The 13,459-nt window shown below is 43.4% G+C and overlaps 1 protein-coding gene across 1 annotated transcript in view; it reads right to left on the bottom strand.

Moving 5' to 3' along the window:
* Positions 1 to 13,459, bottom strand: part of SEMA3C (semaphorin 3C) — a 159,385-nt gene that overhangs the window by 36,690 nt on the left and 109,236 nt on the right. The window contains exons 8-10 of the mRNA XM_066633126.1: positions 10,463 to 10,577; positions 9,542 to 9,611; positions 3,859 to 4,003 (exon numbers count right to left, since the gene is read on the bottom strand). Of these exons, the coding sequence (XP_066489223.1) occupies positions 3,859 to 4,003; positions 9,542 to 9,611; positions 10,463 to 10,577 (330 nt within the window). The remainder of the gene's footprint in view (positions 1 to 3,858; positions 4,004 to 9,541; positions 9,612 to 10,462; positions 10,578 to 13,459) is intronic.

Here is a 13,459-nt window from a genome sequence, read left to right as displayed (position 1 = left end):
TATTTAAAAAGTTTAACACCCCCTCCCATTTTATGCATTTACATATGAAATCTCATTGTTTGCCATTGTTTGCCACAAATGCCATTGTTTGCCATTGTACTTTCAAGTACAATATGCTTGGGAAGGAAGAATAAATCTACTTTTGGCCTCTAGCTATATGCTTTCAATTCGCTCACTTTAACTTGTGACTAGTCTTTTGGGAGAATGTGGGTTTCTTGCATCATGTGACCAATCCCACGTCTATTAGACCTCCTTGTTAAACGAATCATTTAATTTTAAGTGAAAATACTATAAAAACAATGAATTTCTGCAACGCACGCGAGATGAGTTTAGCCCAGTGTAATAACTTTTACCTTTTATCTGTTTAAACTCTAAAGCGTACATTCATTTATCTTCATGTGAAGCTGACCTGGTATGCTTGATGCTAAAGGGAATTACATTTCACTTGTGCCTTGCACTGTTCATACTTGAAAGCCCCAGATGCAGAAACCAGATCTGTCAAAGCTAATCATATTATTTTAATCGTCAGCGCCATTAACAGCCATTATGCTTCAGTTACAAGTTTATCAGCAAAGCACTCACTGCTAATCAGCTGGGTAACTGATCTTTCCTAACAAGGCTGCTGCCATTTCACTATCTGGAAACAAGGAATTGTTATTTTAGTTTCCCTGAGGACTAGGAAAAAGGAAGACAGGATATTGGGAAATAAATTGGCCATGACCTTAGTAGAGCAATGCAATGTCATTCACTTGCTACTTAAGGAAAGCCAATATAGATTATGATGAAGTGCAAGATTTGTCCCCAATGCTTGCTGCTTGTGCATGCTACAGTCCAATGCTAACCAACTTTCCAGCACCGGTAGCAGTCATGCAAACAAGGCACGCACTGCATTCTGCAGTGTGTGGGGTGGGGTGGGGTGGGGGGAGTCGTAGAGGCCTCCTAAAGTTAAAGGGCCTTTATTCTCTTACTTCAGGGCTGCATTAGCACTGGCAAGTTGGTTAGGATTGGGCTGTTAATCCTGCAGATTTAGCAAGCCTCCCCCTAAAGATAAAGATAATGCAAATTTACAATTGCCACAGGCAGTTTTTCCATGAGCCAAATGTTCTTAAAAGTTAATCCCACCAGTATTTAAATAAGTTCATGTTGCTGCAGCCAACCCTGTGCTCCTAGCACTCAGAAATAGAAGCTGAATGGTTTTACCTTCATTTTTATGGCTACCTTTGTAAACTTTAATCTTTTATCTAAGCTAAACACATCACAGTTCCTCCAGTCTTTCCTCATGTATAAAAATTGTTCACTATTTTCTTTTATCATCTCTGGTGCCTCTTAATCCTGGCCAATTTGTCCACATGCTTCCTGAAATATGTCTAGCAAAATCAGATGGGACATTTCAGTGTCAGACCTCAACAAAGCTGAGTGAAGAAACCTAGCAGTGGTGAGCATGAAACCATTGAGACGGGTCATTTGTAATGTTTTAATTCTCCTATGGTGCAATACTAAATGCGCCCTGGGCTGGCGCAAGTCCCTTGTGCCAGCCCAGGAGGGTCTCAAATGTGCCATAAAGAACATTTGTGCCTCCCTCTGAGTAAGCCATGCCGGCGCACGGAGGTGCGCCAGCCCACAGACGCCAGATTCAGTCTCCACAGTGGCGGCAGCAGGTGAGTTCACACTGGCCGAGCTCAGCTGGTGCAGGGGTCTGGGGAGGGCAGACAGAGGGTGGGGAGGATGTGTTTTGGGGTGGGGGTGCTGCCCCTGTTCCCAGGCAGCGCGGAATGGATCCTGGTCGCTCTGTTCTGCTCAGATGTGCGTCACCTCGTCAGGTTGTGCAGATCCGAGTAGACCCAATGGGGCAGCTGCAACTCTCCTCGGGTTGAGGGGAAAAGTTTCCCCTTGCCTTGGGCCAAGCCTCAGCCAGCCCCAAACTTGTGCTGGAAACAGTGCAGGCCCGCCAACCTGCCTGTTCCAGCACAAGTTAGGATTGTGCTGCTAATTAATTACTTTATTTTCACATTAAGAAAACCACATGAATACAGCACTACCCCATCCACACTGGCCAAACTGTGAAAAAAGAAAACTGACATCTTCCTTTGGTAAATAAACATTATGCTTTTCCCTTGCTTCTCTGTCCTCTCTGGTGCAGGAGCCCATCTCTTATAAACTCAACTTTTCAGAGGCTGCATTGCACAGTGGGTGGCCGATTGGCTCCAATGTCACAGGAGGGCAAAGCAACTTTCAGCTAGGTGAATGTGTGGGTTAAGGAGAACTAAGGACCTGGACCTGACAGACTCACACTGGCCCAGCACCAGTGCTCAGTGTCGCAAACATGCCATAAGGCATGCCTGCAACAATCTGAGCTAGTCTGGTGCTGACTCAGCGCGAGCCCACACTGAGTCAGCACTGGGCAGAGGATTGCCACCCAGAGCTCAGGGCAAGCACCAGGTGGCGGAATGGAAAGCTGGGGTGGGGAGGAGTGGGAGGGGTGTAGAGATGGCGGCAGGCCCTTCCTCCTGGCCTGGAACACCTGACATGGGTCTCCTCAAATCTGCGCCCACTCAATAGTGGGTGTAGATCTGAGCAGACCCATCAAGACCGCCTTGCCGTTACACGGGGTAAGGGAGCGTAAGCTCCTTTACCCCGATTAGCCCTGGTGCTGCTTCCCAGGCCTTTGGGATGCCGCGGTAGCCATTTTGGTGCAGTGACAGCCCTGGGTGCTGGGAAGCTCAGGACGGGGCTGCCCATTGCTATCTGAATACAAATTTTGAGATCAATTTTAAAAGTTGTGAAGTGCCTAAACCTTTTAAATGGCATCTTGTGGGTGCCTGTTGGCATTGGTGTAGCTAGAGGGGGAGCGGCACACTAAGTTTTGCAGGGAGCCTTCCTGCAGTGTACAAGCGGCTCCTTCCCTCCCCTTAGGAGCCATGTGGGCGGGGAGGGGAACGGCTCCCAAGGGGAGGGGGAGGAGCTGCTTCCAAGCTGCAGGGAGGCTCCCTGCAAAACTTAGTGTGCCGCCCCCCCTCTAGCTACACCAGTGCCTGTTGGCCAAACAATGTGAGGCCTTTTAATTAGGAAAGACAGGTGACACTTACTGCTTACATGATTATTCTTATTGGCTTTGAGTTCTTGGGATGGGGAGGACATACTTTTTCCACACAGACATATACGAGGAAGGCAAACAGTTCAGGGCACAATCCTATCCAACTTTCCAGCACCTGTGCAGCCACAATGCAGCCCTGAGATAAGGGAAGAGATGTTCCTTTGCCTTGAGGAGGCCTTCACGACTGCGTCACCACCACAGGATGCAGCACATGCCCCATTGGCATGACTGAGCTGGCACTGGAAAATTGGATAGGATTGGGTCCTCAGTCCACTTAGAGCAGGGGTCTCCAAACTGCAGCCCAGGGGCCACATCTGGCGCCCCACAAGATTTTATCCATCCGACAGCAATTTCGTTTAGGTCAGAGCATTTGCTGATGTTTGACTTTTTCACCCATTATACTGTATATCATTTCTCAGTTTAAGCACAGCATTGTTTCTTTGTAATTGTCACATTTTGTTCTGAGTCATACATATCATGCTGATTACAAAAAGGATCCAAATAAAATTTATTCATTCATTTAAATTTCATTCACTCAATTCTAAAATTAATTCTTTTCACCCCGTGAAAATGTGTAAAACACACAATGTGGCTCTTGTACTGAAAAGTTTGGAGATCCCTGACTTAGGAAAGCAGTACTGAGCTCTTGCACAGATCCTAGTCATTTCAACAGGATTTGCCTCAGAGACCTTTCCTGGTGGATTGTCCTTACAAATGACAAAGATAAGGACAAGGTGGATTTGCAAACCACCCCTGCTACTTACTGTCCCAGGTCGGGGGTAAGGGATTCTTCCTTGATAGGGAATCAGCTGATGGTTTGGGCCTTCCTTGTGTGCAAATGGACCATTGAACACTCTCTGGATGTCAGACAAGTGGTACACGCAAACTGCCGAACCTTTAAAAACAGAACTGGGAAGGAAACAGAAAAAAGTCCGTTCACGCTACCATTTTGCCATTTTTCACTGTGCTATATTTCAAAATGATTTCAGTCTACTTCAAAGATGCAAGATAATATAACAGAATATTTGATACTTTGTACAATGGTTTCCAAACTGTGCACCATGGTGCCTTAAGACACAGCAGCACCCATCGGCTGCGTGTTACCCCCAATGGTCTCTCCTAACAGTTACCCTGGGCACAACCTATGTGTGGCCCAGTGATGTCGCTAGGAGGGTGCGGGGAGTGCGGGCCACACCGGGTGATGCGCCGGGGGGTGACGTGCCCTGGGGGGTGACGTGCTAAAATCACGGGTTTAGGAGTTACCCCACCAAGCCATATACTATTGGATGTGGAATTACCAGTGGGATGCAATGCAAAAAAACAGAATTGAAATAGCTCCTTTCCTTCAAAAGTTATGGCCCAAAAACTGGAAAGTAAAAATGAATGGATCCCTATGGAAAGTGAAAGTGAGCCGTATTGCGCGTTTACTCGCAAGTAGGCGTACTTGCCATAGTCTGTTGGAAAGGGCAGGCTGCGCGGAATCCAACGGCACCAGAATGGTCCTGATCCAATGAATGCAGTCCCCAAAAAACACCCGAGAAGGAGGTCTCATGCCTCCCAGCTGCGAGTCTATTGAGCCCAAAATGAAGCCACGTGGCCACATTTACTCGCGAGTAGGCGAACTTGCCTTAGTCCATTGGAAAAGGCAGGGTGAGAGGACTCCAACAACGTCAGAATGGTCCTGATCCAATGAATGCAGTCCCAAAAAACACCCGAGAAGAAGGTCCCTCCCTCCCAGCTGCGAGTCTATTGAGCCCTACGGAAAGAGAAGCAGCCTCACGGTCGCATTTACTCATGAGTAGGTGGACTTGCCTTGGCTGGTGGTCAGGCCAGGCAAAGGGGAATATAAGGACACCAGAATGGTCCCGATCCGATGGAGCTGGAGTGCAACAAATGCTTCAGAAGGCAGCCTCCCCCCCCCCACTAAAAAGAACAAAAAAAGAGACTTGAACTGGTAAGGGGCATGTTTTCTATTTTGCACTTGTAAAGCCGAGAGGGTCTTTATCTTGATAAGCCTTAAATAGAAGAACTTTAAACTGGGAACTGGGGAGGGCTGGAAATCTCACTGATTCTTTTTGGGGGGTTGTTATTGCAGGCAGAGTAAGCTCCATTGACCACTACGGGACTTACTTCTGAGTAGACATGCATAGGCTTGAGCTCACATGCTGCAATTCCATCCACACTTTCCTGAGAGTAAGCCCCATTGACCACAATAGGATTTACTTCAGAGTAGATTCACTTGGTGGAACAGGACTGGCTCCCCCTTATTTAATTATTTCTTTTATTTTAATTTAATTATTTATAATTATTTATTTTAATTTGCTTGATGGTGTCACTTCTGGCCATGACATCACTTCCAATGGGTCCTGGACAGATTGTCATTCTAAAAAGTGGGTCCCGGTACAAAAAGTTTGAGAACTGTTGCAATAAGGTGTTAGTAAATTGACATGGGGTGTGTGACACGGGGTGTGTGTGAAAACTCTACAAGTTTTCAAAATCACTAAAATCAGAATTTGGCGGAATAACACCATCATGTTATATATCAATCAATGTGTAATTTCTTGCAGAAGGCAATGAAACAAACCACATTGAAATATCTGTGTTCTATCAAAAGGTACAGCCCAAAAACCAGTGGGGCAGGGCGATGGTACATCATCACACCCACCACCTGGGGCATTGCCCCACCCACTGCATGGGGTGATGCACTGGCCTCCCGCACCGGGTGACGCAAATCCTAGTGATGCCACTGGTGTGGCCTGTGTGTGCTGTCCCTAGTAGCCCCTTCTACCAGCTATCCCAGGCACTGCCATCTTGGATCACACAAGATCACATGAGATTTGGGTGCCGCCATCTTGGATCATGCAAGATCTTGTGAGATCCAAGGTTGTGGCACCCGGCTGAGCCAGGAAGAAGAGGCTTCAGGGGTGCTCTGACCCTGTTAAGTTTGGGAACCACTGAAGTAGCGCTTTGAGTTTTGCACTGTGTCGTAGGTCTGCATTCTCTTTCAAAAGAAGTAAATCACTATACCCATGTGGAGTGTTTTTCTGGTTGCTCCTTTTTTGGTGAGCACACCGTGGGTGAGATTGTGCTAGATTTGGGTCTGCAGAATAAGAGGCCACAGCTGCAGTCAACTAATATAGATAACTTTGTGGTTTCTTCTAGGTCAATGATTCAAGGTAAGCACTTCAGCCTTGCTGAAGATCGAAAAGATTGAACACACCATTGCTTCCATGTTCTGCTGGCAGAAACTGATATAGTGTCGAGCTAAGAGACAGACCTATGAATTGGCACATGGATTCTGGACTCAGGAGTTGCTAGGCAAGTTACTGCCATCAGCATTACTGTCTGTCAGACCAAAATTGTAGGGTTCTTGTTGGGATGAGAAGAAGATAATTGTTTGAAATATATTGTTCAAGTATTCAAATACTACGGTCACTATTATTTTGTTTCTGAGGGGCACTTGTGCATGATGCAAGAAGAGCCACAGGAAGGCAAAAGTACATGCTACCAAATCCACCTTTGTCCTCAAGTCTGGTGGGGGGTGGTCCTAACTATGTTGCTTATCTTGGCCTCTGGCTGGAACTCAGCACTGCATCACTGAATGTATTAAATGGTTTATGTGCACATTTTCTGACAGATGTCTAGCTCCGGTCCAGATCAGTTTCAGCCAGTTAAGATGGCTTCTTCCAGTAATTGCCAACATGCAGGCAGAAGGCCCTAGCTGCTGTATTAGCAAAGAAACCAAACCATGTTTTCATAATATTCTTGGCACCTCCTGCCTGAGGAGGGAGAGAGAAAAAGCAGCATGGATGGATTTGAGGCAACAGAGATTAAAAGTGCGGGGAAGTTTCAACTCTTGCCAAAGTGGTTTTATTTCAAATGGGGATTCCAAGAATTATTTCCCCATTGTAGCTGCAGTTCTCTCTCTTCCACTTCAGATTATCACTTGCCCCAAGCCATCTGTCCTTCTCTCAAAGGTGCAAATGCAGAATTGCTACATCGGCACTCTGTCTTTTAACCTTAGTTCCTGATCTTCACAATGAAAACAGCAGTGGTCTACAGAAATGATTTGATGAATGACCTAAGTCTAGAAGTATAGAGAAGAAGACAAATGAGGCATGTAATACATAAAAATAGCCATCATAGTCTTTTTAAAATACAAAGGATCATTGTTATTATTCAATCCTATTCACACTGACCCGGGAGTCAATCTCAGTGAAGTCAAAGAGGCTTACTTCTGAACAGACACGCATATGATTGTTTCATTACAATCTCATATCAAGTTACAATTTTACATCATGTTATAATCAGCATATTGCTCTCCTTCTCTTCCAACTCTGAATCATACAAAATGATGTGAACTTTATAGAGCAGTGGATCTCACACATTTAGCACTGGGACCCACTTTTTAGAATGAGAATCTGTCAGGACCCACCGGAAGTGATGTCATGACCGGAAATGACATCATCAAGCAGGAAATTTTTAACAATCCTAGTAACAATCCTACTCACACTTACCCAGGAGTAAGTCCCATTTACTATCATTGTTAAAAGAATATACATACTAGCTTGTTAAAAGTGCAGGTCTGTAACATATCTCCAAATGCAGTCACATACCATGGTAGCATCAAATCTAATAAATTAAAAATAAAATATTGAAATGAATGGGGACCCACCTGAAATTGGCGTGCGACCCGCCTAGTGGGTCCCGACCCACAGTGTGAGAAACACTGTATAGCATACTGGAAAATGGGTTCCACTAATAATGTACCATTATCATATCTGCTGCACTAAAATCTGCCTTCTTCTTCATTGAGATTCTTTTTCCAAATAATTATGACACAAATCAGGTATTTAAAAGGTGAATAATTATTCAGATAATGTACCTTTTCCCTAATTAGTTATTATTTCTCTCAGAAAAAGTAATCATTTTTAGCAACACTTGTGGCAAAATGGGTTTTAATTAAAATTAATTATCATTCTGTGTTGTAATATGTTTCTTCCATTTTGTTTGTGTGGAGGTAGAATAAATGTTTGGAGCTGCGTGAAGGTGGAAGAGGAGAATCTGAAGTGGAAGAGGCATGACTGTAAAATGAAATCCATTAAGATTTCTAGCTTTAGTTTTTGCTATACGTTCATATTGAAGTTACCCATACACACTTCAACAACAGCAAAGCCTTGTAGGCTTGTGGTTAAAAAAAAGAAAGAAAGAACCCTAGTTCAGTATTAAATCTTGTGCAGAGTTAGGAAAATGGCTTCCAGGGCCTGGAACAGTTTCAGTATAGTCTTTGTTGCCACCCTTATATGGGTTCCTTCACTCCAATTTCTACTTCAGGAATGTCTTACAGATTGGAAAAACCAATTTTCAGCTCAAAGATGCTGAATACATCCCATCATCAAAAATGTGGTTTCCCTTCCTGCCCTCACTACAGTGAAACACTCTTCTTGTACTGTCGACAAAGCACCAAAGGGACATTCAGCTGTTAAAATTTGTTAAAAAACCAAATGTTTTTTGGTTTCCAAACAATTAAGAGAAATTACCATAGCCATTAGTTTGATGACGACTGAAAATGTGTTTTCCATTCACCATGACAGTGTGCATAATAGAAATATAGCTGGATAACAGAGCTATATTATTCAGAACACACACACCCCCGCACACAGAAGTCTCAGTGGAAATCAAGTTATTAAAGCACTAATTGTCATCTCAGCTTGATATTTTCCTTTGATAATGAACCGACATGAACCGATAATGTAAATGACATCTAATTTACATTTCAAGCCCAAGCAATTGGGTGGATTTGAAATTAAAAACATAGAATGTATATCATGTCATTGTTGGGTGATGATCAGCTCTGGCCTTCAAACAAAAGATCTACCATGGAACATGTAATGACTTGGATAGATTCATTTCCATACTGGAACAAATAATTTACTCCCTAATTTTTCTGAAGTGTTAAAAGGAGTTGAGGGACTGTAGACAAGCTTGTCTTGCAATTGCCAACATGTAGTCAGCTCAAGCTGTTCCTCTTTACTGACATTGCTGGGTATTACTGACACAGGAATGACTAACTGAGTCTTCCAGGAATGGAAGAACTGGACCTGGAGGAGCATATGATAAATTGTTTCAGAGGAGACTTTCATAAGCACCACAACACCCACCTATTACAGTCTTTGGGCATCTTAATATTATGGGAGGATACATTATCACACAAGACGACCTTTGCACTGCTACCATTGCTTATGGTAATTAAATTTCTGGCAACACTGACAATTCTTGCTTCAGATATTGTCCAAAAACCTTCATAGGAGTGCTCTTTATACTACATAGCTTTACAAAATGCACATCCATACAGATACTTAAAGGGAGCCACCCATTTATAGACAAACTTTCCCCATTCCAGTAAAATTCAGTTTGAAATTTAATGCTTTGCGGTTGTAAGATTACCTGGATGTTGTGAAAATGCCATATATCAGCGTTGTCCTTGGGTTATCGGTTTCTAGCAGGAACACGTCCTCTGTGGGAAGGAAGCAAGACAGCTACTGAATAATGCCAAATGTGCTACTTTGTGACTTCCAAAACCCCTTCCCTAATCTTGCCTCTACTTGAAGCTTGAACGGATGCATCAGTGATAACAGATTTTGTCCAATATAAGAGATACAAATAGAGAGAGCATCATGCAGTTAAGTTGACCCCACTGCTTGATTGCCCTGAATCCATTACTTGTCCTATACAGGTCATCTGTGAACTTTGCATCCATGTTTTTGACTCAACACAGGTTCCCTGACCCACACTGAGGTCTGACTCTGAATGCAACCAGAACTGTTCTCCAGTCATGTCCAGAGGGTGATCTGAGGCCTCCGGAAGGCCTGAGAAAGCCACTTTCAGTTTTCTGGGAAAAAAATGGAAGTGACATACTAAGGGGCAGGAGGTCTGGTCTAGAGGGTAGAGCCTCCGTTAGCCTGAAGATAACATCAGAAGGTCGCCAGTTCGAGGACACCGCCAGCTCCCTGAACAGCTGAGAATGGCGAGACCTTGAAGCAGCTGACAAGCCCAACTGAGTGATTCCACCTGAAAATCTGTTTGAAAACTACCTAGTTTAATCTAGACAAAGATACTCCATCTTCCATGCAGTATAAGCAGCTGTCCATCATTAATAGGTGCTGTATATAGAAGATATAATAACCATTGTAACTACAGGAATGAAAGTACAGAATTCTCAATCTCATTTTCCTCTAACATTTTCTGTTAAGTCCAATGACCTTTGAAAAAAGTTCACGCAAACAAATCTGACTAAATGTAATGTGTAAGGAAGAGGTAAACCATGCCTTTATATTTCCTTATTTAGAAATTGCCACTGGTACTTACCTAATTCATCAAAGTATGTCTCTGTGCCATCATCATCCATTACCGAGCACACAAGTCTTGCTTTCAAATATGTTGTCCACTTATTTACGAGACTACGCTGTCCACCAGTGTCATTCTGAAAACACAAAAAATAAATTTCAAGCTAAATAAAATTAAGTTTAGTTTTTTAAAAAGCATTTATATAAGCAGGAATTAATCAGGATATAATAAGTTTCTATCTCCTTCTCTCACACATTCAACTACGCAAAATAGTTTCGGGAATACTGTATACGGAATCAAACAGCCGCATGCTTATTGATTAAACAAACAGTGTAGAAATGGAAGCAAGTTAAGGTGTTAGCCAAGAACTGTATTTACAGTGTTCTGCTGCCCACACTCTACACATGCAATAGGATCATAGTTTTCCCATACTGTACCACAGTACTTCTCAAACTGTGGGTCGCAAGCCAAATTCAGGCGGGTTGTGTAGCACCTAGCTCAGCTGCCATTGAAAATACAGAGCTAAAAATACAGGGTTCAGAATTGCTGGGCAAGATGGGCTCCTGGTGGGAGAAAGGCATGGTGCTTTGCTCTTAATAGGTGGGAAGATGGGACACTGGAAAGCAGGGAGGGCTGTGTGGTTGGAGCAGGATCCAAGTCTGTGTCCTGCTTTTCTGAGCTGGAATGTTTGCATTCCAAGCTATGCAAATTAAGAGCACAAACACACTATGTAATGGGACTTCTGGTTGATTGCAGCTTAGGTTTGAAGCCTAAATTGATAACGTCACTTCCGGATTAATGACCTCGCTTCTGGTGGGTCCTGACAGATTGTCATTCGAAAAATGACTATCCAAAAATTTTAAAATCTCGGTACTTTCAAATAATATAATCATGTTATATACCATTCAATGTGCAATTTTATGTAGAATGCTATGAAACAAACCACTTTGAAATATCTCTATTCTATCAAAGGTTTTAGCAAAAAAAAAAAAAAAAACTGGGGACGAGGCAATGTGCACTGGCCTCCATGTGCACTAGTCTCCCGCACCAGGTGACACAAACCTTAGTGATACCATTGTGTGTTTGAATAGTCTGCCAAAAAATACTCGTTGTGTACAGAAAACTAGGAAGAGAAATCTAGCCCAGGTTTGTACTTTTTCTTGTTTTTGTATGTGTTTTCTAGGTCTCTTTTCCACAGAGGGGAGCGTTCAGATGTGCAACCTGCAGCCTGATGTAGCATCATCTAAGACTGTACATGGTTCTGATGTTCCATGTGCAGATCAGCTAGTAGTCAGCAGAAATGAGAACACATGGTTTGGAAACCCATCATTTGCCTTACAGAGCATATTGAAAAGTTTCTTGAGGCTGCCTTCTTGTAAGTTTGTCCGATACAGAAGGACATACTCATATCCATCTCAAGGTCTTTTTAAAGCCTGCTCTTACCAGTTCCGGCATTGGCAGGGCAAACAGAATTGTGTCCCAAGCAGTTTAAGAAGTCATCTGTGTTTCATAACAAAAACAACAATGGCTAAAATAATATTTAGCATCTTCTGAAAAATTGCTCCAGATACCTTAACAAAATACAGCAAAGCAAAACTTTGTTTTGACAAAAAAGGAATCAACTAAAAACAAAACCAGATCCTATTGCTTATCCTCCAGTATCCCCCAGTATAGAAGAACATTAACATGAAAAAACCCAACTCACCAATAAGTTGCATGAAATTATATAGAGAGTATATTGTGCCAAGAGGATTTGTGGTAGTGAAGCTCCATAATTACAGTATAGCATGTGGCTTGGACTGTGTTCCTACACAGTGCTGGCGGGGGTAAGGCTATGTTACACCACTTTTTCCTTCCTCTACCTACTCTGCCCTGTATTATCAAGTGCTGCTTAGACCAACGTCTCATTGGTCCCAGGCAGGGAGCAGCTATTGCTCCCCTTTATGCACATCTGATCACAGGTAAATTGCTGAGTGCAGTATAAGAAGGTCCTTCAAGGTTCAAGACTTGATGCAAAGTCAGAAGCTTCAGGAGCCCATTCATGTGGCAATGATAATAGTTGGCCCTAATGGCAGCTATAGACTTGTAGTTTTAAATTAACAGATGAAAAAGCGTGATGAAAACAGAGCATCAGACAGTTACGCTGTCTGCAATTATCTGATTAGCCCAAAATTTGAGAAACAATGGCGCACAGTACCACAAATGTTATTGGTAACATAAAGAAGATTCTGGTCTCTTCAACAATCTCATATGCAGAATGGATTCTATTACTGAAAAACAGGCAAAATGGACCAAGACTGATGCAAAAAATGGACCCACTGGTGTACAAGCTGACATGCAGAATATTTTTTAAGTGTGGGTTTTTTCAAATTTTGGATCAAGGGCATATTCGGGCATATTACGGATAGATTCAGGATATGTGACACATCTGTGAATGTGAGAGACGGCCTCTTCAAGATTCTCCCCAAGATCGGATGTCCACCCAGGTTCCTCAGCATCATCAGGTCTTTCCACAAGGACATGAAGGGCACTGTTGTCTTTGATGGCTCCACATCAGACCCCTTTGACATCCGAAGTGGAGTGAAGCAGGGCTGTGTTCTTGCGCCGACCTTGTTTGGAATTTTCTTCGCTGTCCTGCTGAAGCATGCCTATGGAACTGCAACAGAAAGCATCTATCTCCGTACCAGATCAGACAGAAAGCTCTTCAACCTCTCCAGACTGAGAGCAAAGTCCAAATCCCAGCTGAAATGTCTGCGTGACTTCCTCTTTGCAGATGATGTAGCTGTCACTACCCACTCTGCCAAAGATCTCCAGCAGCTCATGGATCGTTTTAGCAAGGCCTGCCAAGATTTTGGACTGACAATCAGCCTGAAGAAAACACAGGTCATGGTTCAGGATGTGGACTCACCTCCCTGCATTACAAGCTCTGCGCATGAACGGGAGGTTGTCCATGACTTTGTGCACCTTGGCTCAACGATCTCCGACGCTCTTTCTCTCGATACCGAGCTAAAAAAACGA

The sequence above is a fragment of the Tiliqua scincoides genome, chromosome 7 (assembly GCF_035046505.1).
Source record: "Tiliqua scincoides isolate rTilSci1 chromosome 7, rTilSci1.hap2, whole genome shotgun sequence".
Classification (NCBI taxonomy): Eukaryota; Metazoa; Chordata; class Lepidosauria; order Squamata; family Scincidae; genus Tiliqua; species Tiliqua scincoides.
Note: the sequence above shows the minus strand (reverse complement) of the source record. Positions and strands in the feature narration are given on the sequence as shown.